Source organism: Eulemur rufifrons, chromosome 2, assembly GCF_041146395.1.
Source record: "Eulemur rufifrons isolate Redbay chromosome 2, OSU_ERuf_1, whole genome shotgun sequence".
NCBI lineage: Eukaryota > Metazoa > Chordata > Mammalia > Primates > Lemuridae > Eulemur > Eulemur rufifrons.
The window spans coordinates 105,039,590-105,067,084 of NC_090984.1; the positions used below are offsets into that span (position 1 = coordinate 105,039,590).

Sequence of the window (27,495 nt, forward strand, 5' to 3'; positions counted from 1 at the left end):
TAGGAAAAAACAACTAATTCTGCCTATCCAGATTAGAAATGGTAGATTTCGAAGATATAGATATCATCAGTGCCAAAACATTATTATCTTAATGTTGTTTTATCTATTTTAAGAACAGTCTGTTCCTCCTACCTATGACATAAACTTACATTTCAATACCCCCCTGATGTCACTATGAGTTTTAGAAAGTGCTAAATCCTCAATATTACTGAGAAATGCCCTTATTATCATCCATCTTGCAAATGTTTCTGGAGCTGCTTAAATAACACTTTGTACTTTCCGTTAGGAGAACATTCATCTCATTCTCCTCCAAAAATTCTCTGTTAAGTAAATTTAAGACTACATAGTATCAAGGAGAAAATGACCATTATTTTAGATCTCTATGCCTATACTTAGATGATGTACTTTTCATGGAATAATGAGTGAGACAGACACAAGTAAGACGATGCTTGAACTGGAGGTCCCTAGAATTAAACAATAGTCTTATAAATTGGATCTGATTGGTATTTTAGTGTCTGAAAAGTAGGAATGTGGAATAAATTAAACAGAAAAACTCCTGGCTATGCCACAATTTAGTTTTTTTTTGATTCATTTTGATATTTATTTGACATTTCTGAGTATGGCAACTCATTAGAGATAAAGAATGTGGCTTCTAACATGTGAGTTTCCTCTCCTTTCTCTTTTTTTCTTTCTCCTCCCTTCCCCTTCCCTTTCCTCCCCTCTCTTTCCTTCCTCTTCCGTCCCCTTCCCTTTGCTCCTCTTACCCTGCCCTTCCCCCACCCTCCCCTTCCTTGCCCTGCCCTGCCTTTCTTTATCCCATGAAATACCTGTCTTTTGCATCAAAAGGAGAAGTTGAACCATTTCTGATCTCTCCAAACTTTGACAATTTACGTAGTAAGTGAAAGCTGGGCTTAAGGTTTGCCTCCTTCAGGATGCTCCCTGTGGATGATTCTACCCTTCATGGCTACTCCCCTTACTTTGAATTCCCTTTTCTCTTTCTGTTTAAAACCATTCAAGGTCAATTCCATAGTAATAGTGAACATCAATTTACAATTTTCTTTTCAAATATATCTTCTCTTCAAGCCCTCAAAACTGTCCCACAAGGTAGGGATTATTCATAATTATACTGTTTAAGAAACAAGCTTAGAGAGTTTAAGGTAACTTGCTTAATGTTATCCAGCCAGTGGACTGAGGATTTTAACTCTCGTCTTTTGACACTCAGTTCACGTCACCTTGTCTGTGAATCCTTCCTGATAGTTTCTCCCCTCCTTACAATAGACTAATTCCATTCTCTATTCTTCTGTGTACTTGTTTGTATCTTTATTCTAGCACTTATCACATTACATTTGGGAAGCTGTGTATTTAAATGGGATTTATAGTTAGTTTAATTTGGGTTAGGGGATTTTTTTTTCTTTCTTTCTTTTTTTTTTTTTTCTGCTGGAGTGTTTACTTCCTAAGGCCTGAAATCTCTTCTTCATCACTTGGTCTCCTGGATTTTACCTGGTGCCTTGCCCATAGTCTGCATAAATTTGGTGTTCATGGAGTAAATTAATTGAGGCACCAAAGTGAAGGGAAGAGGAGAATGATTTCTTTCTGTACTGAGTAGAACCTAGTTCAGAGGTACAGTCACAATTACTTTTTAAAAATGTTGAGTAATGGCTGGGCGCGGTGGCTCGCACCTGTAATCCTAGCACTCTGGGTGGCAGAGGCGGATCACTTGAGCTCAGGAGTTTGAGGTTGCTGTGAGCTAGGCTGATGCCATGGCACTCTAGCCAAGGCGACAGAGCAAGACTCTGTCTCAAAAGAAATCAAAAAACAAAATGTTGAGTAATAATGAAATACTGCATAAATCCGATGGAAACTATTAAAAGATTTAGAGGGCATGTCTTCTAGGGAGAAAGCTAATTAGAATTTATTTTTTTTTATTCTAGAGAAGAAAGTGAGAACATAAGGAGATGGGAAAGCAAAGTTGCCAGAGACCCCTTCCAGCTCGCAAAGCAGACTGGGGTCTTGAGAGTTCCACCCCGCCCTGGAAAATAATTGCTTATAAAACAACGCTAGGTTTTGGTAGCCCATATAACCTGGTTCTGGGACCAAGCATGAGCTTTATGTTTTGGAGTTGGCTTAAAGGGTATTGCTGAAACGCATGTGATGAAGCTGCTCCCTTTTCCACAGAAGAGGGGCAGAGTATCCAATGAGTCAGGTTACACAGGGACAGACTTCCCCTTCTGTGCTTTGGAATTGCAGGGAGAGCTTTATGTTCACTCACTCCCCTGGAGATTTGTCTAAACAAGAAGCAAAAACTATCTGCAGGAATAACTTGAAAGCAGTCATCTGGAGAAAAAGAGGATAGTAATAATAACAATAATAGTGAAATAATATCTTAATAATAATTAGTACTTACGTTTATTAACAGTTTTTGTGTGCCAGGTACTATTTATACACACTTTACATGTGTTAACTTTAAAGCCTCACAACAAATCTATTAGATAGATGGTATTATTCTCATTTCACACATGGAGAAGCTGAAGCCTAAAGAGGCTAAGATTGTGTTTACAGTTTCACAGCAACTTACGAGCAAAACCAGAATTTGAACGTAGGCATTTGAGCACTGGGGCCCAAGATTCAAATCTGTAGGTACTCTCAACATGCCTTCTAGGGAGTTGAGCCTAATCTCTTTCCTCCACTGCAAAACCCTTTACCTGTACCTATTGCAATGGTTCTGAATTAACTCTTCCTTACAAAAAAAAAAAAAAAATCCTTCATCCTCTAAATCTTGGATTTAATATTTTATCCTATAAACATACAAATGAGAGTTTTCATTTTGTTATTGTATAATTATAATTCATTTTATTTGATTTCTCAAAACTGGATAGAGATTTTCATGGCACTGAGGATGGAAAGTTTATACCTCTGATATCCAATGTAACCTTAGGGAAGATCTGATATTCAATATAAGTGTAGTGAAGGTCTAATATTCAACATAAACCTAGTGAAGACTAACAGGGGTGTAAATGTTCAAATCACTCTATGAGAAACTGAGCCCTGTCTTTGAGTAAAAGAAAAAAAAAATGCTTCTGCATTAAAATAACTTCACTTGGAGTCCAAAAGAAGCTGGCTAAGGTTTATGTGGGAACATTTTATATTTTTCTTGTCCTTGATGAAATGTGTAAAAATTCTAATGAAGAGTATATCCCAGCCCCATTGTTCAAACAGAAGAGATTTGGAAAATTTCCTGGAGAGATTTTTCTCGACATCCAAATCCTGATATCCCTAATTCAGCCACAAGGAGGACAAGGGAATAACTGTGGATGTTCCTAAGAAGGATAAGTTAAAGAAACAGAAACAATATATATATGTTCTCTGAACTATAAATTTATACAGGGATGCCATTATCTTTTATTTTTTAGTCGAATACATGAAGGAGTAAGATATTTAAAAGAATAAAGCTTCTCTTTTATACCTCTAAATGGAAAATATAATCAAAATCCGTTTTTTTGCAGGATGGCTTTCTTAAATGAGCAGAAGGATGAATTATGTGGCTGTAAATAAATCTACTGACATAATAAAGCAAAGTTGGACTGTTTTATGGTGTCACTGGAACCCTTGGATATATTTATAGCCATGTTAACAGTCATCTGTATTTTTTCAGGACTTTTATTTCATTTCACATTATGAGAGTTTAGTTGTTTGGTTTTTTTTGGGGTTTTTTTTTTTTTTTGTGTGTGTGTGTGTTTTGTTATTCTCTTCCTAAATTGCCTTTTGTTGACTGTGAAAGTAAGGATTTCTCCTCTTCATTTTTGGAAAAAGACGGTCGTCTCCTAAGAGCTTTGGTCTCACGCAGACACTGACTGCTCTGATGCTTTCTGGCCTTCCTGGGTCTGTGCAGTCATATTAGATGTGGCTGCAGAGAACAACTTGACAGGTGTCTCCTGCTGGCAGTGAAGTGGCAAGTCAGAGTCTATACAAGTGAGAAGAGGCCTGTGCAGAGATAAAATGTACAGTATTGTGAGAGACAAGACAATGGACAGGGCAACTTTGCATTAAGTTCCTGATGCCTGACACATTTAAGTACAATCACAAGGCTTATTTTAGAAGCCAAAAGATTCCCTTACACTACTTTATAGCTGAGGCACAGACCAAAACGACACGGAGGGTAGATGGGTAAGGATTCTCATACCTTACCTTGGGACATCCTCCTGGGGGTGGGGATGGGGTAGAGGAGATTAAAAAAACAGGGGGAGGAGGTCTATAATGCCAAATTCTGAAGTCTGAAGGAATAGAGGGTTTAAAAAAAAAAAAAAAAAAAAACCTGCATTCCATTTAGAAATTTAAGGATCCAAAGAGTGTAGTTATGATTCTGTGGGGGTTTATTCAAGGAGAGCTAAGCGTGGTTGTTCCCATGAAATTATTTATACTTTTCAACTTTAAATTTGGGTGAGCATAGCATTTCTAAATCTATTTCTCTTCTCTTCTATCTTAAAAGTGGGCTCTCATCTCTATCCTGTAGCTGTGCACTTGATTCCTAAGTGTTCCCTCTCAAGGGACCCATTAGAAAGGGTCCAACTCAGGAGGAAAGAGGGGAGCTTTTGAGGGTAAGACCAGGGCAGCTAGAATGTTAGCTTCAGGCAGTATTTAGAAGGTATCTCTGGAGCTAAAAATCTGAAAAAGTATATGTGCTATGTAAGCCTAATACAAACTCATGGCCCCGAGAAGAATGGGAATCAGAAAAGACGTCTAAGTAGGAATACGTTGATTAGAGAGAGGGGCAAGAGGGACAGGAAACACATGAAAAAATTAACAATGTGTTAAATTGGAAGACATACATTTTATCGGGATAATTGTGAGATATCTCTTTGGAGTGGAATTAGTAAAATAAACCAGTCTCACATTTGTCCTCTAAAAAGTCTTTTCAGTATTCCACTGTGTCCCCAAATGGAATCAGCCTTACCAAAATTCACAACTACTACTTTTGACATTTTGCAAAAAGTAAATAAGTAAATTATAAGTATGACAAATGAAATGAATAGCTCCAGCTGTGATGCACCAGCAGCATTTCTAGATTTTGTCCTGCGTTAAGGATTTATTTTCACTTTGTTGCCTAACAGAGAATTAATTGGAAGGTCCGTCTAAGCTTCCTATACAGCCTCAGAGTGAAGTCGAAACAGAGTCTCCAGCACTCAGTACCAATTTAGAAAAGAAGAAAAACATTAAGTGGAGAGGTGGTGAGCTTATCAACTCTGGAAATCTTGTGTCAGGGGACCAATGTTGTTAAAGCCAGACAAAGGATTCAGCAAAACTAATGGTATAAGAACATGTGAGTAGGAGATTGGCAATTGATTCATGGGATTCGTTCATTTAGCAAATATTTACTGAGCTCCTATTATATGATATCCATTGTTGCACACCCACAGGATATAGGGGAGAACAAGACAAGGACTTAGCCTTCAGGGAGCTTAGGATCTTTTCTTGAGGAGATAGACTATGAACAAATACAGAGATAAAATAATTTCAAAAAGTGAAGAGTACTGTGAAGGAAATGAAACAGAGTAATGGGAGAGAATGCCTTTCAACTTCACATGAGGGCCAGGAGGTGACATTTGAAATGCACCAATGACACGACTGGGGAAAAGCCTTCAGAAAAGAGGAACTGACAAGACCCTAAAGGCCTTGGGCTGGGAGAGAACTTGGCACATTCAAAGAGCAGAAAGACAGTCTGGGAGACTAAAAGGTAGTAAGTAGGAAGGCATCTGGCAGGAGATGGAGCTAGAGAATTAGGCATAAGCTGAGTCCTCTAGGTCCCCTTAGGGCCATGATATAGAATCAGAAAAAGTCAAAAGTGCAGTGGGAATCCATCTGGGGAACTAAATCAAAAAATAATTGGATTGCATGAAAATTATGGATATTTCATTTTTTCTGGCTTTTCTGCTAATAATAGCATAAAACCCTAACCATATCCCTAACCTTTTTGAGGAACTTCAGCTTATTTTTCTAGTGAACAAAGAGTTCCACCACTGTGTGTCAGGTGCTATGTCGGATGCTGTGTATTGTCTCCTTTAAAACTCCCGAGAAGCTCATAAGGGAGGCGTTATCCACATTTCACAGAGGGGAAAACTGAGGTCTAAACTGAGTATTCATAAATCACTCATCTGCCTTGCTGTGGTGTTCCTGAGTGCCTGTCATTGATTTAAGACATTGTGTTTGTGGGCACACCCAAAGGCATGAACAACTTTGTCAAAGGGCCACATCCTGGGAGGCTGTGTCCTGTCTAGCCCTTACTGCTGAGAGCCAGGGCACTTAGAATGATTCTGTGCATCATTTACTATGCGTAGCTTGGACCTTTTGGAGAACACCAATTGCAGAATACCAAGTCACCACCATAAATTCTGAAATGGACTTGATAAATGACCTTGAAGACAAACCACCTGTAAACGTATTATCTTTTTTTTTTTTATTTCAGCTCATTATAACAAAAGTTCAGGTTATATATATTGCCCATGCCCCCCCATCCCCCAAGTCTGAGCTTTAAGCTTGTCCATTCCCTAGACAGTGCTCATCACACTCATCACGTAGGTATGCACCCATCCCCTCCCCCATCCCCCCCAGTCAGAACTTCAAGCGTGTCCATTCCCCAGACAGTGCACATCTCACTCATCAAGTAGGTATGCACCCATCCCCTCCCTCCCATCCCCCTCAGTCAGAACTTCAAGCGTGACCATTCCCCAGACAGTGTGCATCGCACTTATCAAGTAGGTATACACCCATCCCCGCCCCCCAGCCCCCACCTCTGTCCGATACCCAATTGGTGTTATTCCCAAATGTGCACTTAGGTGATGATCAGGGAAACCAGTTTGCTGGTGAGTACATGTGGTGCTTATTTTTGCATTCTTGGAATACTTCACTTAATAGAATGGGTTCCAACTCTCTCCAGGAGAACCAAAGAGATGCCATATCACCGTTATTTCTTATAGCTGAGTAATACTCCATGGTATACATATACCACATTTTGCTAATACATTCATGAATTGATGGGCATTTGGGTTGTTTCCATATCTTTGCAATTGTGAATTGTGCTGCTGTAAACATTCGGGTGCAGGTGTCTTTTTTATAGAATGACTTTTCTGTTAGAGAGATATAATGCTACTTCCTCAATATCTCCTTGGGGTGTCTCTAGGATGACTAGGACCATTTTAATCCATGTTCTTTATTCTCAGGGGGTTTGAAAGGAGAGCAGGGGTATATAATAAGTGCTATAAACTCCCTTTTAAAGAAGCCACCTAAATACGATATATACAATACAACTTAACCAGCAGTATTATTCACTCCCCCAGCCCCAGTGTAATGAGCTTTTTAACCAGTATGAATGAGTAGGAGGTGAGCCAGAGCTAGCAAGTCCTGGGTGGAAACGGGCCTGGCCTGGAAGGGCTGCTTGTTGGGTTTGTACCTACTTCTGTGCATCACGCATAGTGGAGGGGTGGAGACTGCCTGGTCCAGAATGTCACTGTTCCCTGGCAGAGCCCTGGGTCAGCCCCCTTCTGGAGTCACAGATGGCCGTGACAGGACAGGTGCTGCCACTCCGGCTCTTTCCTGCAGGTTCAGCCTGGATATAAAAACCACCATGCTCTCTCTGGTACTTGGTGCCCAGGGGACTTCATCCACCTGAGGCAGCCCCTCCATGGCTGGTGTGAGACAGGCCGGCTACTCCGTTTTGGCTGACAGATGTGGCCCTTGCTTCTTCTGAAGTTCTTTGACCAGTACAGCAGTTGAAAGTGCTGACCACTGGGTCTCGAATTCCAAGAACGTCCTGTCCACTGGGGGGTGGAAGCCACCTTCTCGAAAGGCTGCCGATCATTGAGCCCTTGACCCTCTGGAGTCCCTGGGCCACCTCTCCTCTTTCAGTTTTGAGAGCCAAGATGCGGATTCCCTCCATTCGCCCCGTGGGTGTGGCCCTGGGCACCTTAACCCTGGGAGAGACTCGCCCAGAGAGCAGACACCGGAGCCACAGCCAGGCGAAGAGGAGCGTGCGTGCGGCACCACTGCGTGCAGCAGCTCCAGCGCTCCCGCTGACTCAAGGGGTTTATTTTTACATCTATCTGGGGCTACTTCAGCCTTAGCCGCCGCCTTTAGTTTTCTTCCCAAACTGCAAAAGGTGCTTTAATCGCCCGAGTTTGGCTTAACGTGCCTGAAAGAGGAAGGGGGGCGGGGAAGGGTGATAAAGAAGGCGCAGTGCCCGTCTGTCGGTCGCACCCGCACACGCGCGCGCACACACGGCCGGGCGGCAGCCGGGCGAGGGGAGGGCGGGCGGCGTGCGGGAGGCTCGCGCGGGTGTATACGAGCGTGTACTTGAATGGGGAGGGCCGGGATTCCGGGTGGCTCCGGCCCCTCCTCCCTCCGGAGCCAGCCAGTCCCTCGGCAGAGCGCTCGGGCTGCACTGATTTGCTCTCAGGAGTGCGCTATTTGCATATGACTTGCCCATTTGTGAATCTGGCTCCCCAAGTCCTCGCTTCACTTCACCTGAGCCTCCCTGCTCCGCGCACTTGGCAGGCGCCCGCCAGCCTCCCGGCTACCTCTGTCGCCTGCCGGACACCTCCTCTCGCGCTCTCCCAGATTTCGCCCACCCACCTCCCTCCGCCCGGTGCAGGGTTGCTTTGGGTGGCTGCTCCGCGCTGGGTTCCTCCTCCTCTCCTCTTTCCCTCCGGTCCTTCTTGTTCTCTTCCTCTGGCTGCGGCTGCTGCTGTTGCTGCTTTGCATCCAGTTGGGAAACCCAGGAAGCAGGCGGCTGCTCCGTGGCGCTTGTCCAGAAAGCTCAGGGTTAACAGCCTCTCTCCGCCGATACTCTCAGGAACACGAGAAGAACTCTTCCTTTCACCTGCAGCCCCCCTTTGCCTGGCAGTTCTGCATTGCATCGCATGGAAGTGGAAACAGAAAAAGAAAAAAAAAATGTTCAAACTCTTTGGATGTTGGGATAAACTAACCTGAACCTATTTGGGTTTCCTGCTGCCTCCTCCTCTTCCTTCATTTCCACCTTTCCTCTGTGGCTTTCCGAAGTGTGCAGTTAAGTCATCAGACTCGAGGTGCCTAGACATCAGGAGGAAGCCTCGCCGGTCCTCCCCTGCCATGTGTGACATGCCGGGGCTCCCTAGGAGGTTTGCTATACCTGGGTGGACTCTGGAATTCTGAATTTCAGCCTCGGGAAGGGAGGGCTGTGCCTTTTACCTTTTTTTTTTTTTTTTTTTTTTTTTTTAAGTAGTATCTTTTTTGTTTTTCCTCCTTTTAACTGATTCATCATTGTCTTGAAAGTGCTTATTGCTTCCCTCTTTCCAAAATTTGGGCAATTCTTCCTCCTGCTATGATGGGCCCTTGGGCACCATGAACTTCATTATTCCTCACTGGCTGGAATTCAAACTGCCCATCTGTAGTGGTCCAGTGCGTTGACCATGCACCTGAGAATCCACGCGAGACGGAGCCCTCCTCGCCGGCCGGCCTGGACGCTTGGGATCTGGTCGCTCTTCTGGGGATGTATCGTCAGCTCTGTGTGGAGTTCCTCTAATGTAGCTTCCTCCTCCTCCTCCTCCACCTCCTCCTCCTCCTCCTCTTCCTCACCGGGGTCTCACTCTCAGCACGAGCACCATTTCCATGGCAGCAAGCATCACTCAGTGCCTATTTCTATCTATCGCTCCCCTGTTTCCCTTCGAGGAGGGCACGGTGGGTCTCTCTGCTCTTTATCCTTTTAATGGGGCATGGCAATTCCTTAACTCACTTGCTTTTCAGGTAGTTCCAGGGGTGGGAAGAGAATTACAAAATTGAATTTAAAATGATGAAAAGCATCGCATGCCCATGAAGGAAGCAAATTTCCACTTTCTCTTAAATGCTAATGTTTCCGCCAGCAGCCCCCTACTTTTCTCTAAAGGGTTCTCCTCTTCTTAGCTCCCTCATTCATGGCTGTACAAACACCACACTCTCCCCTTTGCAACCTTCCACTCTCACGCCCCCTGTGAAGACAGGCAACTTATCAGATGAGTCCCGATGCTGCACTTTGAGAAATCATTCATTCACCTTGCTTTCACCCTTGTTTCTCTGGTCTTGTTTGGGAGCTAGTCGTGGGGAAATAGCAGACAGCAAGAATCCTTAGATCTTCAGCCTGAAGTTGACTGAACTGCTATAAAGTAGCCTGTGTGGTAAAGGTCAGGGCAGAGTAGCTGAGTATAAGGCAGAAAATATAATTAATAACCAGTGGCCATTATTGTTCATTTTGGCAGCTTTATGTCTGCCCACATGTCTGGTGGAAAGAGCAGCTATCGCTAAAACTGTACATCTAATATTGCTAACTACCAGACAGGAAGCATTATGTAAGATAAGGCTAAGTCCGTTTATAATTTACACAAGTGTAAATTGTAGTAGCTTCGAGTCCACGATTCCACTATTTATGCAAATGTTTCAATTAAAGTTGGCACAGATGGATGTGCTTGTTCACATAATACAGGTATGATATGCTTTGCTCCAAATGACCCTCCTTGAATAGCTTTTGAAGGGAGAGATCTGTGGCTCTTAAAAATATTTTCAGCTCTGAGCAGGCTGCCTCTAAAAGGGTGATGTCTGCGACTAAGGTAAGAGCTTGCTGTAGTAAACTGTTCTAGAGAAGGGAGCTTCCTTATTTGTTTACTATGCACTGCACTCAGAGGGTGAGGAGAGTAGGAAGCACAGAGACAGGGAGACCAGGGAGACCAACTGCAGAGCAGCCCTCCAGGGAACAGGAGTGTAAACCTCACATGGGGGTCCCTGCCCTAGCTCGTGTTTTATCATCCAGACCCCGTTCAGAAAGTCGGTTCTTCCCACTACCTCCTAGCTGTGGGCTTCTGCTCCGTCTGTAGTGTTAAGGGGAAGCACATTGAGAAAATGCCAGCGTATACTCTGGATCTTTTTGACTCTCTCTTTAAATTTTATTTGATGGAGTTGTCAAGCAGCTCACAGCTTGCAGGGTTGGTGGAGGGGGATGGTGGGAAGGAGGGAATGCTTGATCTTGATCTGGTTGCTGTTTTCTGTGTGACTCCTGCAGGGTCTGGTGTTGGTTCTCTGAAAAAGAAAACAAAAAGAGAGAGAGAAAGAGAGAGAGACAAAGAAAGAGAGAAAGAGAAAGAAAGAACCAAATAAATAAACCTAGAGGAAAGAACCACAACCACCAAAAAAGCAATTTCACTGAAATTGAAACCATTAACTCCTAAGGGGGAGAAGGAGTGGAGTGAGAAAGGAAAAGAAGGGAGTGGGAGGTGGGGGAAGCCAGACAGACTATTACTAATAGCCATAATTAAACTTTGAAATGCTCAGCGATAATTAGCTAAATTTTGCTAATTAGTGTAAACGATCAGCCGGGAGAGGAGGATTATGCATTAGTTGGAGGTTACAGGCTGGCAGGGTCTTGATATTTTCTGTTCAGGAAGTGAACAGTTAAAAGCAGCTACTATTAAGTGATGGAATTTGCAGAGCAGTACTTGCCTAGGCTTCCTAAGTGTCTCCATCTCTCTCTCTCTCTCTCTCTCAGCTAAAGGAGTTGAGCCTTGCACAGGTTAAACATGATTCTTGTCTGTTTAGTTTATTTCTTCAAGGATCGTTTGCTCAGACTCCTCTTAATCTTTTTGACTGGTTCCCAGTTTGGTTTCTCATGAACCTACATCCGATAAGATTCAATGTGATGGAAAAGAAGAAGAAAGTAAATAAATGGCCAGAGACCCCAGAAAAGGCCCTCAGATCCACCAGAGCTATAGAGTGCAGTGAACTCCAGGGTCTGGCGTGGCTGAGATAAGAAAGCTCATGAATTCAACTCTTCAAAATCCTCTTTCAATCCTGAAGTCCCAACCTATTGATTTGGGACTTGGAGAATGAATGCATCTATATTAAGTAGGCTCCTTGCATATTTAATTAATGTTTTGGAGCTTGAAATCAAAAGAAGCAGCAACCAACAAAATGTCCCAACCTCTGGCTCACGTCCCACATCCAAGCTGTGACCTTTCATGTCTCTAACTAAGAGGACCAGAAGACCCCACAGGGCTTTGCTAATGCACCTCTCATTCTTACTTGGAGTACACTTCCTTTACCCTAGTCCAAGACAAAGGCCTAACTAACAGCAATTGTTTCAAAAAATCTTTTGGGTGGAGGTGTAGGAGGCAGAGCGTTGATGGTTATTACTAATGGTTTACTGCCAACCTTATTCCAGAGTTAAAGGCAACACTCTCTGCTGTCTATGAAGAATTAAATGCCCTTCATTTTAGTATAAAACAAATCTAGAGTCTTGAGTCCAAGAACGTTCTTTGGACTCAGGAGAGAATTTTGTTTTTTTAACTACTCTTGCTCCCCTTGCCCATTTCCTGAGAAGCCAAAGTCCTCAGAGCTGCTGTTAACCAGTTGTTGCCCACACTCCCCTTTCACCACTCGCCAGCTCTGTAGTGGGATTCACACTAAGACAGATATAAGAAACAGAAATCCTCCAAACAGCTGCTATTTTACCCATGCTTTTACTCATGCTTGGTTCCAATCTTTGGAAAATTGATTGTTATAGATTTGCCTAAAGTCTTTATCTCAAGGCAGATTAGAGGATGCTGAACTCCTTTATGAATTGGGGAGATGAAGACCACACGTATCTGGGGTACCCCAGACAGTCTCAGGTTAGGATTGTGTTTCAGGACAGAATTAATCCTCTTCTTAGCGTGAATCTAATAGTCTTTCCCCTGTTGTTCAGTTTCTTCTCTTAGGGTCCTCACACCTCATTCATGCTCTCTTCTGTTCAACAGGCATTCAATTAACACTTTTTAAGCTCTTACTATATGCCAGGCTGTGTGCTTCTGCTAAGGATATAGAACTAAGTAAGACATTGTGATCTTCAGCTAGTGATAATTTCAGAAGTATTTTGATTACTATGAAAGGTAAGAGCTTCTATATTTTAAAAAGTGCAGGGAGTGGGTGGATATCCAAATATCAAGCCAAATCAATTAATATAAAACCTAAATGTCCTTTATAAAATGCAGATTTATATTCTCCTGTTATTCAAGATATCCCTCCAGGCTTTTTTTTTTTTTTTTTTTTTTTTTTTTTTGATCCTCAGCTTTATTTCTGTACTTAAATATCATGTTTATCAAAGTGCTAGGTAGTTTAGTGGTAGAGAATATATAAATAGTAAAATATATTTGTTTGGCAACCTTCACTTTCATAAGGGAGTTCGTATAATATTTTCTTTTTTTCCCCCTCTCTCTCCGTTAAGAACTCCAGCATACAGCTTCTTGAAAAATACTTTAATGTTTATAGTTTAGAAACAGGTTTCTCTAAGGATTTTAAGTTTTGTATGTACCTTACATTTTATCCTCTGCAAAATAGCAGACCTTCCTGACTTTTTAGACTTTGGGGGAACTGAGGACATAGAAGCTCAGTTTTAAAAGGGAACATATCACAGTATATTTGCAGGGAGGTCTCTTGCTCAGAAACCAGGGTGTGTATGTGTAGGGAGCCACATAAGTCCTATTCAAACCATCTTAGCAGAGGTGGTCATAGTGGCCTCCTGGTGACACATGAGCCAGGCGTCTTTCTTGGAGGAAATTTTGCTGCACACTCATGTCACAGAGACCTGCCTCTAAAGTTTTTCTAGCCAGGGGCTTGTTTTGCTTTGATCTGTTGAGCACAGTCTTCTGCTCAGCCAGCTGCTTTCTAGCCATTTTCTCTCTGCCTGCCTTCTTGAGATTCAGTGAGCTGAATAATTCATAGTGTTGGTTGACAGATAACATGATAAGATTTATATGTCTTTGGCCTTGGCGATGAATTAATTAAACTGGGTTCTCTTTTCTCTCCTCTAGATGCATTGTTTTTCTTCTCTAAAGTTGGCTGGCAATTGGTGGGTGTGGAGATTAACTTGTTTTTAAAAGACCACCATGAGACAATGATAATACCCTAGTGTAAATTTCTTCAGGACTTTCAACATAGGTCATTGGGTGGCATAGAGGTGAGGGTGAGGGCTGCTATATTATAGAGATACAATGAGATAATCTAGGACCCTGAGTGACCTAAAAGGCAAATCTCTGAAGATAAACCTTGGACTTATTCGTACTTCCCTCCTTACGTTAGTTTGCTAGGATTGCCATAGCAGAATACCACAGACTGGGTGGCGTAAACAACAGAAATTTATTTTCTCAGGACTCTGGAGGCTAGAAGTCCAAGATCAAGGTGTCAGCAGGTTTCAGGTTAGGCTTCTTTGGAGGCCTCTCTCCTTGGCTTGCAGATGGCCATTTTCTTGCCAGTCTTTATGTATTCTCTCCTCTTTGTGCATGCATCACTGGTGTCTCTTTGTGTGCCCAAATTTTCTCTTCTTGTAAGGACACTCATCAGATTGGATGAGGGCCCTCCCTAAAAGCCTCATTTTTAACTTAATCACCTCTTTAAAAGCCGTGTCTCCAAATGCACTCACATTCTGAGGCACCTGGAATGAGGGCTTCAACATAAGAATTCTGAGGGGGACACAATTCAGCCCTTAACACTCCTTCTCCTCCCCCAGGGCCCAGTTATTGGGAAAGAAGTAAAGCTGTACTGTTCAGGGAATCCCTGTGGAACTCAAACTTTCACAATGGAAAAATAAAACCTCAGTGACAATGGTAGCGGTTTACGAAACAGATAAGATGGTGCCTCAAGAGGAAACAAATCTATATACATATATGGGGAAAACGACAGCAGTCGGTTTAGTTAAAACTTGTGTTTGCTTTCTTCTCCGTTTATCTCCTGTGACTGAGTCCAGACCTTAACATGCACGTCCAAGATTCTGTCTGGCTGCAGACACGTGCTCTGCAGGCAGATTCTCAAGTCTACACAGTGAGGTCTTCTCTACTTTCCCCTGCCCTTCTCAGCCCAACCCTCCAGCCGTGGCATTGACTTCTATTATGAACTACACCCGCTCATTCTCTTCCTTTCCTGAGACGCACTCCGCCCACTCTTTTCACATTTCTTCCTTCGGTGAAAGAAAAAACAGGTTAACTGAGCATAAATGACTACATTTTTTTGGCAGCTGAAAAATGTGTCCTTTTAAAATGTTATCCATTTCATAATTTTTCTGTTGGATTTTTATGTTTTGCAAGTTCATCTTGAAATGTAAATCTGAGGTAGCTTGTCATGATGCTTGGTGAGATGTTTGAGAAAATGTGTTGTAATTTCTAAAGCTCTGGTTGTTTTAAATCCCAAGCAAGGCATTCAACTCTTTGGGGGAAATGGAATGCATTTTTTGTTTGTTTCTGTGTTCAGATACTTCTGGGGAAAAAATGATTATGAGAATATGTGGCTAATGATGATAACAGGTGAATAATGATGGAGTTCTAGTGGGCAGTGTGGAGTTAGGCGGGGGTGGGCATGATCAAACAAGGGATTTAGAGTTGGAAGAAAAAGGTCTCAATCTTTATTCTGCCACTTAGAGACTTTATGGACCTGGAAAGTACTTGGTTTTACTGAGAGTCAGTTTCTTCATCTTTAAACTGAGAAGAGCAGTAATAATACTTACCATATATATAAAAAACAGAATTGTATGGGAGATTAAACAAGTTGTGCTTTGTGCGTTGTTAACCACTGTGTACAGGTTAAATATTTTATGAGAAATATTTTTGTCATAATACTGCCCTCTTTGAATTCCTTGCACAGAGTCAAGCTTCATTGTTGAATGTTTGGGATGTGGTAGATTGTGGTTAAACAACATGCATCTACTAGTTCTCCTCATTTTCCTATCTATAGCAATACTCTTTGCTTCTAAGAGGTCACTTCATTTACATACTACTTCTTTGGGTAAACCTAGATAAGGGAACTTTAAGTGTTTTTTCCTGTTTATGGAACTAGAAGACAGCATGTGACAACATTCAGCTTGTTTGTGACTTTGGTAACTTTCTTCTTAGGTTGAAATCCGTGTCAGGTAAACTTGAGCCTGGGATAATAAATTATGGCAAACCATTTATTAGAAGCTCAGAGATTTAGTGAAGTGAAAATAGAGAGGTCTCCAAGAAATATTCTGAGACCATTTTGGAAATTCAGAATTGGATCTCATTTGTAGTAAACTTCTACAGAATTCAAACATTCCTATATGTCCATTGAAAACTGAAATTTTTAATCTAGTTTATACTAGGAAGAAACAGGTCTATTTTAGGATAACTATCTTCAGACTTAAAAATGGAGAACTTCTTTTAATGTAATTTCTTATACTTACCAGGGCTAAAAGGTTATTGAACAGATAGGGACACATTACTATGCTGGAACTCTTAGAGTTAAATTTGTGGAGCCTGAATTTAAAACCAGAATTTTTTTTTTTTTAATTTCAGAATATTACGGGAGTACAAATGTTTAGATTACATATATTGCCTTTGCCCCGCTAGAGTCAGAGCTACAAGTGTGTCCATCCCCCAGACAGTGTACATGGTACCCATTAGGTGTGAATATACCCATCCCCTCCTCCTGCCTCCCACCAATTCTTATTAAGAGAACATGGTGCCAAGTCATACATTTTACTCCTAGTTTTCTCCCTCACTAACTCTTTAAATTTGGATTATGACATTATATTTCTTTTATTGTATTTATCTTTTAACTTTTGGACATTCTGGGGGCTACCTTAACTTTCTAACCTATGCTCTTTCTTTTACCTGTAGTTTTCTGCAGTGCATGTAGTGGGTATGTGCCTTAAGACTATAGCTGGGGAAAACTTTATTTTTCATCTCTTCCTTATTGGTACCATGAGACGGTTGAGTGAGATGATCTCTCCAAATGTTTTCCAGCACTAGGAATGTATGATTCTCTGATTTGTGTGTCTGTAAAGACACCACTGTGCATCTTGAACCTATCTGAATTCTACAAGTCTGCCAGTATTTTATAGGTCTATTTTCTTGACGATCATAATAACTTATGGCAAAGCCACAAGCCAGGTTTTCTCTTTTCCCCTCAGTGAGAAGCAGCATAACATGCAAAAGTGGCACACTGTGTTGTTATAAAGCCCACAATCCAACCTCAGCACAGAGTCGTGCTGCGACAGGAAGAATGCAGCTTTCATTTAAACACACCTTATTAATACTAGAAAGGAGCTGTGCGTTGTGTTTAAAGTGCTCTGCTGTGTTTAGCCATATTGGGGCAGGGGGCAGAATAGCAACTGAGCTTATAAAAAGCAAGTAATTTATTTCTACTTACAGTTAGGGTTTTGAGAGAGACTTGCTTGGATCCTACGCTAACATTTAATGCACACCTACTGTGTGCCAAGCACTCTTTCGAACGCTTTACATCTATGACTTCATTTAATCCTCACTAGCCTTTGACATTAATAAGGTTACTACTATTGTATAATTAAAAGCACAGAGAATCAGAGAGGTTAAGTGGCTTAACCAAAGTAGTATAATGATAAAAGCAGGATTCAAATCCAGTTTTAGCTACAGAGCTCTTAGGCTTTCATAGTCCATTAACTCAAGGAACAGAAAACAAACACACTAAGCTCTTTTGTCAGGAATAGAATGCACATGTTAGTGAAGCATTCTGATTAATGCAGTTAGCACACCTTTCCAAAATGTCTACAAGAGTGTCCAATTCCTAATAAGGACTCCAGTGTTTGCCAGTCTTCCTGAACTCACTGCGACCCAAGGAGATAGTAAATAAGATGGGCAGACTGAGCAAAATTCACAACTGATATGTGTTTTTTGCATGAATGAATGAGTGAATGAGTGAGTGAGATGCCACCTGATCCACTCTCATGTACCAGGACAGGAGGATGCTACTTTATAAGAGCTTCAGAGCAATCACTCCTTAACCAGATTAAGTCCTACAGGTACCGATTCTACCAGTGTTGAACTCTCCTGGCCTTTTGCTACAATTAATTCTGCATGAGCATCCTTCTAATGGGTGTCTGGCTTTGTGTGATGAGGTAGAGTTTCTTGGGGTGTTCTGAAGGCTACCTTTGTATGGGAGACCCCAGTGTAAGAAAGCGCTCAGATTCAGGGTCCCATGCAGGGAGATACTTCCTGGTTAGGTTTCACTCATGAGAAAGCAGGAAAGAAATGGTCTGTCTGCTCCCCTGTTGCTACCCCCCATCTGGAACTGCAACGAAATTATTAATCAGACATGTCCCCAGCCCCAGCCCCAGTCCTGACTTCTTGCTTACCAGCTATTGAGTGGCTATAGAAACATAACACCCCTAAAAATCCAGCAAACCACATTTTCTGAAATACTGTGCTACTTCTTCCTTTTTCATATTGTTTCAAAATATTCATCTCACCCCCCACATGAAAACATAACTATGTATACTCCTGAGCGACTTTCCCCCAAACTATGAATTTCAACTCTTTTTCCGAGGCAGTCTTTCAGAATTTGAATATAATTACACTCTTTGGGTGCAAATTGTGGTTTTTGCTACATAGGAAACTAATGGAAATGATCTGCCTGTTTCTGTAGTTTACAGATTATATGCTTCAGAACTGGGGATATATATTTAGGCTGCCTTTCTGTGTGGCACATTAAAATGAAAATGAACTCGGGGTGAGCCACCATAGTTGCTAGGCAGTAGAGCAGATTGATAGAGCACAGTATTAAACTGAACCAGCGTGGCTGTTTTACTTAACATCTATTTGCTTTGCACCTTGGTTATTTGATGGTGTCATAGAACTGGAAGGGGGAGGAGGCGGGCGGAATGTGGCTATCTGCAGAGACCCAAACAAGGAGGAAGAAATAATCAGCCCAAACACCCGAGGGAAATGAGCACTTTTAAAAATTTGAAATTGCTGTACAGAGGACTCATTTTATGAAGAGCATGCAAGACTTGCAGACGTACATAGGTGTAGCTGACATTGTCAGGGACATGAACTTGAGAAGACACTTATCTTCAGAATAGGAGCAATGACTAGCAAAGAGGAGCTAACTAGTTTTCCCAGGCTGGACTTTGCCTCAGTGGTTCCAGACAAAAGGTCATCACTCTGGCTGAAAATCTTAAAAGTGAAAATTTTAGAACTTCCATGGTTTATTTAATTCCTGGCCTCCAATCTCAGACTTATCACGAGCAAGTAGTGATAGACAGGAAAGGCTTTAGGGCTTCTTTATAATTGATAACTAATAGAATAACTCCACTTGCTTTGAGACCTTGGTTTTAATAAAAGCCTAACGTCCCTTAGGGAAAAACAACTAGACCACAGACAGAAAAAGGAAAACCCTCTCGGATTATTGGGTTTAATTTTAACAGCATTCTGGTTATTTAAAATGTTTGCAAAGATGATTAAAGGGTTAAATCTAAACTGTTGGGATGATTTGGCCTCCTGAACAATTTGGGTGGAGGAAGGATCCTGTGGTTCGGATAGCCAAAGTTTTATTGCATATATATTTTTCCATTAGCCAATTATTGTGTATCTTTTTCCACAAACCTATATCATAATTGGATGGACATTTTTGAGTGTTCCTTCATGTTAATTCAAACTTCTTAGATGAAATAAACCCAAGAAATTAAACCTCTACTTTGACAAGAATGACAATAATATCTACATTAGTCTTTCATAATAATTGTAATAGTAATAGACCACTTTTTATTGTTTCAATGGACATTTTTCTAAAGGTTTTAGTTCAGTTTACCTCTCCTATGAAGTAGGTATAGGTGTTTTCCCATTTTAAAGAGGCAGACACTGAGGCACAGCAAGTTTGTGTCACTTGCCTAAGGTCATACAGGTAACACGTGACAGAACCAGGTTGGATATCCAAACAGTTTGAATCCAGACCTGTGCTCTTAATATTTAAATATTTATCTACTATTACCTGGATGGTGGAACAAATTCTCAAAGTGGCTTTCTTAAATGGAATACTTGATCATTTTTAAAAGGACCTTTTATGTTCTATCTAGAGCCAGGATGAATTATGAGGCCTATGAATATTTTCTAACTTAACAGCTAACAGTACACATTCTACCTTGAGTCAAATTCTTAACCAAATGCTTTAGCTGACTGCATTTAATCTTTACTAACCATCCGTCAAGGTAGGTACTATTATAATCATGAATTTACAGGAGAAGAAATTGAGCGTCAGAGAGTTCAGCAACTCATTCAAGTTCTTCCACTTACTAACGAGTTAGTCCCTGGCATCTACTGAATGTGTAGGTCAGGGCATCTGTGCAATGTAGACCTGTTCCTGGATACCGAGTGCCGCTGAGCAGAGCACTTCCCCTTCACAAGTCCTATTATATTATAGGAAGGGCTTTTCAAAAAGGCCTTTGGAAATGCATGCTAGTTCTAGAATCTGCTGGCAAAGAATGGTTACATATTTAATGAAGGATCTAAGAGTGAGGGACACCCCCCCATTGACAAATTGATAAGGGAGCCCATTGGTGGCTCACCCTCCTCATTTTTGATTCACTGTAAGAAAGTCTTAGGAAATTTAGTTTCTAATAGTTTCTACATGCTCTCTCCTCAACTTATGATTTTAGCCAAACAACCAAGCCTTCCTGGTTTTACTTCTCTCACCTGCAAGGGAGTGAATTGTAAGTAATGATCGTGAAGTGGCCTGCCCCCTTTGTTTCACAAGTTTGGCATTCATCTTTCTATTAATGCTGATTGGCAAAATTCTGACAATGTGTAAGATATTTCTCTGCTCTTGGAAGATCACCTTGAATCTACTTTTATTCTTGGTCCTTCACAGATATGGCAGCAGTTCATTAATTATGAGGGTAAAACGAATGAAATGAATGTTGCAAGAGTGACAGTGTGTTTTCAGTGTGAGCAAATGTGTATGTTTGCATGCATATGGAGGTGAACGTGTGAGCTCGAAAATACAGTGTAGCGTAAGGGCCTTAGTAGCAACCCACTTAGCTCCTGGGCTGGCGTGTTACGATCAGACATGAGGACTAAGCCTGCCGAGCCTTACAGGTGTGGGGTTGTTTCAGCGCCTGCTTCTTACTGCCCTGGTGTCATTTATCAGTGCAGTGCTGTCACTGGGCTCATGTCAACCAGTCAATAACAATCTCAGGAGAGGACAGCTTTTATATGAAATAGGAACATAAACCTAGAGCCCTATGGTCAATCCCTCTTTGTGGGATAACTCAGGTTTCTTGGTTTTTTTTCATGCCAAGGGGACATTTTGTGTGTGTATTGCTATCCCCACTATTAGAGACTTATTAGGCTAGTTATCATTAAAAACTCTCTTTGAGACAGTTCTGAGATAGTGCCTCTTCATTTCTCTACACAAAGTAACTCCCCATTGGCAATTCAGAAATAAACCCACAAACCTCATCACCAAGTTCCTCACGCCCTGGAGTGATGCTCCTATAATGATGTTCTGATGAAGGACTTTCCCTGGACTTAAAAGCTGCTTTACATTTGTGGAATTATCAAACACTAAACCTGCAAGAGGTCTTTAGACACTTTTTCCAATCAGATTATTTTTCACGTGAAGAAACGAATACACCAGGAGTTTGTGAATCGTTCCCAAATCACACTTTTCAAATTAGGGGCAAGTTGAGGCCAATGTACGAGTTTTCAGATTCTCTGTTTAGTCCTCTGTCTGCCGCACAGCAATGTGAGTCCTCGAGCTTTCCAGGTGTCGTCTGTTTTGCTGTGGACCGGGAGACTGGGATCGTCTCCAGCACAACTTGAGAAACAAATCAGCTCAGAAACAGCAGAGAGCAGCACGACAACCCAGATACTCCAAACACTCGCACTGTGTCCTGTAATTGCCACCCCAGAGTGCAGCTCCCACTTCGTCTCTGGCATGTCACCCCTCACAGGGTCCCCTGCTTGCTCTCTGCCCCAGCAGCCTGGGAGGGAAATTCAACATGCTGCAGTTCAATCAAACTGTTTGATGAGAGCTTCTGAGCCTAATTACATGGAAGGTTTTATCCAGTGAAAGGAAAGAGGAAAGAGAAAGGGAGAAATTAAACTGAAGTGTAAATCAGTCAAGGGCTTAGATCCCGCGCTTTCTTTCTTTTTAATCAAGAGTAAAACGAGAGGAGAGTTTTAAGGATCATCACAAGACACCATTAACTACCCAAGGAGCTCTTGACTGAAGACAGTTTGTCATAAAAGGAAAAGTGTACAATCTGTCCATAAAAAGGAAGCATCCGCAGGTCGTGCTGCAGTTTAGGAGCACGACACCAAAAGGTAGGACAGTTGGTTTTTCTGCCACTATTTCATCATTAATTCCCCTAGATAGCCAGCACATTTTCTTGTATACATTAGGTGCTCAATAAATATTTTACGTCAATGATTTGGTCAATATGTAATGTGTAATTGGGGTAATTATAGTATTATGTAGGCAAGTATGATATGTTTCCAATTCATTCAATAAGACAGTACACCTGAAAAGTATTCAAAATTTTGGCCAGTTTCCCTTTGTGGTTGGTGTAGGGTGAGTACATCCCTCTAAAATTACTGCTATGTGTAGAATGTTTTACGGTGTTACAGAGAAAACGCATGATCTTTTTTAATCCTCAGCACAGCCCTGTGCAGTAGGACAAGTGGTGTGATTATTGTTTGTTCCATATTTTTAGCTGATGTAATCAAAACCAAGGAAGCATAAATGCCTTGACCCAAGTCATTTGAGTGTTAAGTGACAAAGCAGAAACTGATACTCAGCTTCTGCCCATTGTATCACCCTGTTTGACCTAGTATCTTGCGTAGAATTTCTGGGCTTTTCAGTATAAGAAAGATAAGAGAACAGTATTTGCAGAAGAAATGCACTGGAGTTCACACATAATTATTGAATATTTGTAATGAGCAATGCAAGGCTCTGCAGTGGAAATTGAAACATGGACTTGGCCCTCAAAAGCTTACAGTATGGTTACAAATTCCTGAGAGTGATGCTTAGATCTGTCGTTTCCATCCCTACAGCAGCTGCAGCCATGTCACCCAGGCAGTTGGGACAACTTCCCCTAACAGACGTTCCTCAACTTCTGTTTGCCCCTTCTGTCCATGTTCCACCCAGCCCTGGAGTCGTGCATCTGAAGTTAACAGTGGGATTATGCCCATCTCCCATGGGCTCCTTATGGCCCACAGGATGAAGTCCAGTCAGGTCATGGCATTCCCTCTGCACCCAGAACAAAGCCCCTAGCTTCAGGATCTGGCCCCTGCTTATCTCCAACTTCATCTCCTGACATGGTCTTGGGCTACCTTGGCCTTCTCACCATAGGGCCTTTATATGAACAGTTCTTTCTCTCTGGAATGTCTTCATCCACATTGTCCCATGGCTGCTCCTTATCAGAACATCGGCCTTCAACTTCAGTGTTCTCCCCTCAAGAGCCCTTCCTAATGACACAGTCTAAAAAGCACTCCTTGGAGTCTCTGTCCAGCACATCACCTTGCTTCCTTTTCATTGTAGCTTGACTATCTCCATGATGGCTCCTCGCACGTATATTGCTTCCATAAACCCACTAGAATGTAGGCTCTGAGAACAGAGACCTTGTCTACCTTGTTCATGGTTATATCTCTAGTGCCTGAAATAGTGACTAGCAAAGAGTGCGTCTCCATAAACATTTGCTGAATGAAGGAACAGATACTTGGCACAGATATCCCCAAATATGGCTCTTATCCAACATTTTAACCTCAGTATGCCAGGCCCTTTAAAAACTCTGCAAATTTACATTATACTGTTTTCCTTGTTTGGGACTCTCTCCTATTTTGAAGACTTCTACTAATTTATTACATTACAGCTCACTCTGTAGTATCTAGTCTGCTAAGATTTCCCTGTCTCCCATCTGCACAGTGAGTTTGTCAGCCTTCTGTGTCTCTTTCTCCATGGCACTTTTTTCATTGAATAGTTAAAAGTATTAAACACATATTAAATCTTATACTCTCTAAGCACTGTCCTGGATTCCAGGTACTTAAATAAGAGTAAGAGTTGGGTCCTGCCTATGAGCAGTTCATGCCTTGGTGGAAGGGCTCACTCTCATTTTATTGATGGTGATTATTTTTCTCACTGGGCTCTGATGAGAAAAACCAGAGGGTAAACGTAAGAAATGACATATTCATTTTTGTATTCCAATTGGCTGACGTAGCTCTTCTTTTATAAAAGGTACTTGACAACACTCATTAATGAAAGAATCTAGCGAGTGGGTTGAAGAGGTAAGAATATAAAGTATTTTAATGCATGTTATAGCGTGACAACCATTGTGAGATAAGTAGAAACTACCTTGGGGATTTAGAGGGGAAAAAACGTCACAACCAATTAGGTCATTAAAAAGTGTTTTTTGGGAAAAATAAGCTTTATATCATGTTTTGAAGAATGATTTCCACAGGCATGCAGGGGATAGGGTGGAACATACTTAGGAAAATATCAGAGAGATGTTCAGGGATCAGTGACCCAGTTTGCAGAGCGACGGGCACGCAGGGGGATATTGTGAGAAGGGCTGGCAAAGCAGGTTGGGGCTCTTTGTTGAAGGACACGGAATAATAATTATAATTATGATTGATGTCTTTGACATTTACAGTTTACAAACCAGTGCTGTGAGCACTATATGACATATTCCTTTTAATCGCTTGCAATTCTTTTATCATTATCACAAGAGAGGAAAAGGGTCTAAGGCTGAGAAGTTGATGCTTGAATCTTATAGGAGGATGCTGGTATCTTTTCAAAATGTGAAATTGGTATAGTCACGCCCTTACTCAAAAAATAAAACAACAAAATCTTCTTTCTTCATGGGTTTCCATTGCCCTTCAAATTGAGATAACACCGTTACTGTGGCCTAGAGGTTCCTTCCTGGTCTGACATCATGAACACATTTAGCCTCATCACCCACCGGGCCCTTCTGCCTTGTTTATTCCAGCCCTGGCCTTCTCCCAGCCACTCCTACTTGCGCCCTTCATACTTGCCTGTGCTCATCCCTTTTAAGCAATTTCCTTACCTCTTCCACTGGTTGACACCTACTAAAGCCTAAGGTCTTTTTGTTTTTGTATATTACTTCCTCTAGGAAGCCCCCCTTCCACTTGTTTGAGAAATTCAAATTCCCAAAATATAGGTTGTCATAAACTTCAGGAACTCTTCCTTCTTACACTTTTCACAGTTGCTGTGTTACATTTAGTTGTGAGATGATTTGATTAATGTCTATTTCCTAAGTAGATTCCATTGAAGTCAGATAGGGTTGCCAGAGGTAGCAAATAAAAACACAAGACACCCAATTAAAGTTGGCATTTAAATAAACAACTGACTTTTTTTTTAGTGTAAGCATGCCTCGTACAATGTTTGGTTTCTACTGAATCTGTCAAAAAATTTTGTTATTTACCAGAAATTCAATTTTAACTGGGCAGCCCATATTCAACTTCGATGTCCTCCCCTCAAGAGCCCTTCCTAATGACACAGTCTAAAAAGCACTCCTTGGAGTCTCTGTCCAGCACATCACCTTGCTTCCTTTTCATTGTCGCTTGACTATCTCCATGATGGCTCCTCGCGCGTGCATTGGTTCCATCAGCCCACTAAAACGTAAGCTCCGAGAGCAGAGACCTTGTCTGTCTTGTTCATGGTTGTATCCCTAGTGCCTGAAATATCTGACAGCCCTCGTCAGAGAGCATGTCTATTCTTCCTCCTAGCACAATTGCTGGGGGTGCAACAAACAGGTATTTGTCCAATGTTGCATGAATCAATACCGTGAGTTATTGGTAAAATATTCTGGCAGTGCCGTGTAGGCTAAATTGGGATGACAAGAAACTGAATTTGGAAAGACTAAGTGGCAAACTTTCAAAATCATCAAGCGGAAAGGTTACAAAGACAGGGTGGTGGCATGGAGGCTGGGAAGCTGGAGACATGCAGGAGGATTTCCAAGTGAGGGTCAGAATTTCCACAGGTGTGACAGTGTTGCACACCAGAACCAGAGGAGAAGGTGACAGGGCCATTTCAAATGACTGGTGATCAGGATCAAAAACAATAACAAAGATAATAATAAATATAACCCTTCTCATTTATGTAGAGCTTCACAACTTACAAAGAGCTGTTAGGTGCAACACCATTCCCCTGTGTGGGAGAGCACTGCTTCTGAAAAGATGGCCATTTAATTATCACTTTTCTTTGTAAATTCAATTACATTTCCCAGTCAATGTAGGTTTTAGTTCAGAGATGTTTGTCTTCATTCCTGTGTATTTTTTTTAACGGGTTCCTTTTATTTAAGTTCCACACTTCCCAGTGCTGCATCCTTTATTTCTTAAGCACCAGGTCGTTTTGTATTATGTATAACAAACCTCCAATGCCTTTGCGATTAGCAGGTTGATTTTGTATCTATCAGATTTTTCTAAAAATGCTATAACTGGCCTATAATGAAATGAACAGCCAGAGGCTAATTTCTGTGGCATTTCTTCCTGATGCCAGAACAGGTAGACAAGTCACAAGCATCCACTTCAGATAATAAAGATGTAATTGCAGTTATTCAAGTTTGGGTTGAAAGCAAATCTTATCATTCCTTAGCTCCATGGCTTCTAGCTACAGAAGGCCAGATGATCGCATATTCTTAACCAGATGTGTTGAGAAAACCAGGGTTCTGTGGTTGACAACTCCTCAGCTGCTCTTGCAGAGGTCTTGACGGTTTTTCCTCAGCTCGTAACTTGCCTGTGAGCGGCTATTTGAAAGATCAGGTGTGATGAGTAAATGACTAGGTGAGGGAGATAATAAAAGGCAGAATAGTTCAGAGAACAAAACTTGGGCTTTTTAACTCGACACACCTGAGTATGACCATTACTCTTTCAATTAGCAGGTTACTCAAGACCAGAGGTCAGCAAACATTTTCACCTTTGCAAGCCATCTAGTCTCTGTCTCAACCATAGCTTCTTAACTCTGCCATTGTAGTATGAATGTCACTGCAGACAGTGTGTAAACAAATGAGAACGGCTATGTTGCGTTAAAACTTTATTTACAAAAACAGGCATTCCAGGTTTTCCAACCCCTGCCCTAGACTTAAGCTTCCCGCTCTGAAAACCTATAGGACAAGGTCGTTATGATTAAAAATTTTACATACACAAAGAACTTAGCACAGAATCAGACACGTTGATAAGTGTTCAGTAAATGCCATAATAACCAGCACCATGATTATAATAAATGAATTTTAGGGCTGCTCAAAATCTTTGGTAGTCACAGACAATTTTCTCCTTTTAAAAAATGCCTAAACAGAGGATTCAAGAAATATAGGGACTTAACCAAGGTTACTGCAGTCTATTTCCCCACAATCCTGTTCCTATACCACTTCCAGAATGCCCAGTAAATACGGCAGGATGAAGTTGAGGTGTATATTGGGGGATATTTGAGCATCCCGTCAAGATGAATGCATTGAATATCAACCATGTATATGGGACACTGTGCTATATATTACAAGTGACGAGAAGATCACATAAAGTTCTTGTCTTTGAAGATCTAACAGCCTATAATCACCCAATAACTCTAATGAGGTAGAAAGTGACAGTTATGAAAAGAGCGAGTGCCTCTTGCATGCCAAACACTGTGCTTAGGTGCTTACGTACGTTGTCCCATGTGATACCTTCAACAGGTTAATTTTCAGCATTTTATCCT

At 41.5% G+C, this 27,495-nt stretch overlaps 1 protein-coding gene across 12 annotated transcripts in view; it reads left to right on the forward strand.

Moving 5' to 3' along the window:
• NRXN3 (neurexin 3) overlaps window positions 1-27,495 on the forward strand; it is a 1,493,796-nt gene that overhangs the window by 955,618 nt on the left and 510,683 nt on the right. For 4 of the 12 annotated variants that reach the window (XM_069465184.1, XM_069465185.1, XM_069465186.1 and 1 more), the window contains exon 1: window positions 9,438-9,705. The exons of the other annotated variants lie outside the window; for them this stretch is intronic. In XM_069465184.1, coding sequence (XP_069321285.1) covers window positions 9,438-9,705 — 268 coding nt within the window. Of the gene's footprint in view, window positions 1-9,437; window positions 9,706-27,495 lie in introns of those variants that run through there. 12 annotated transcript variants of the gene reach the window in all.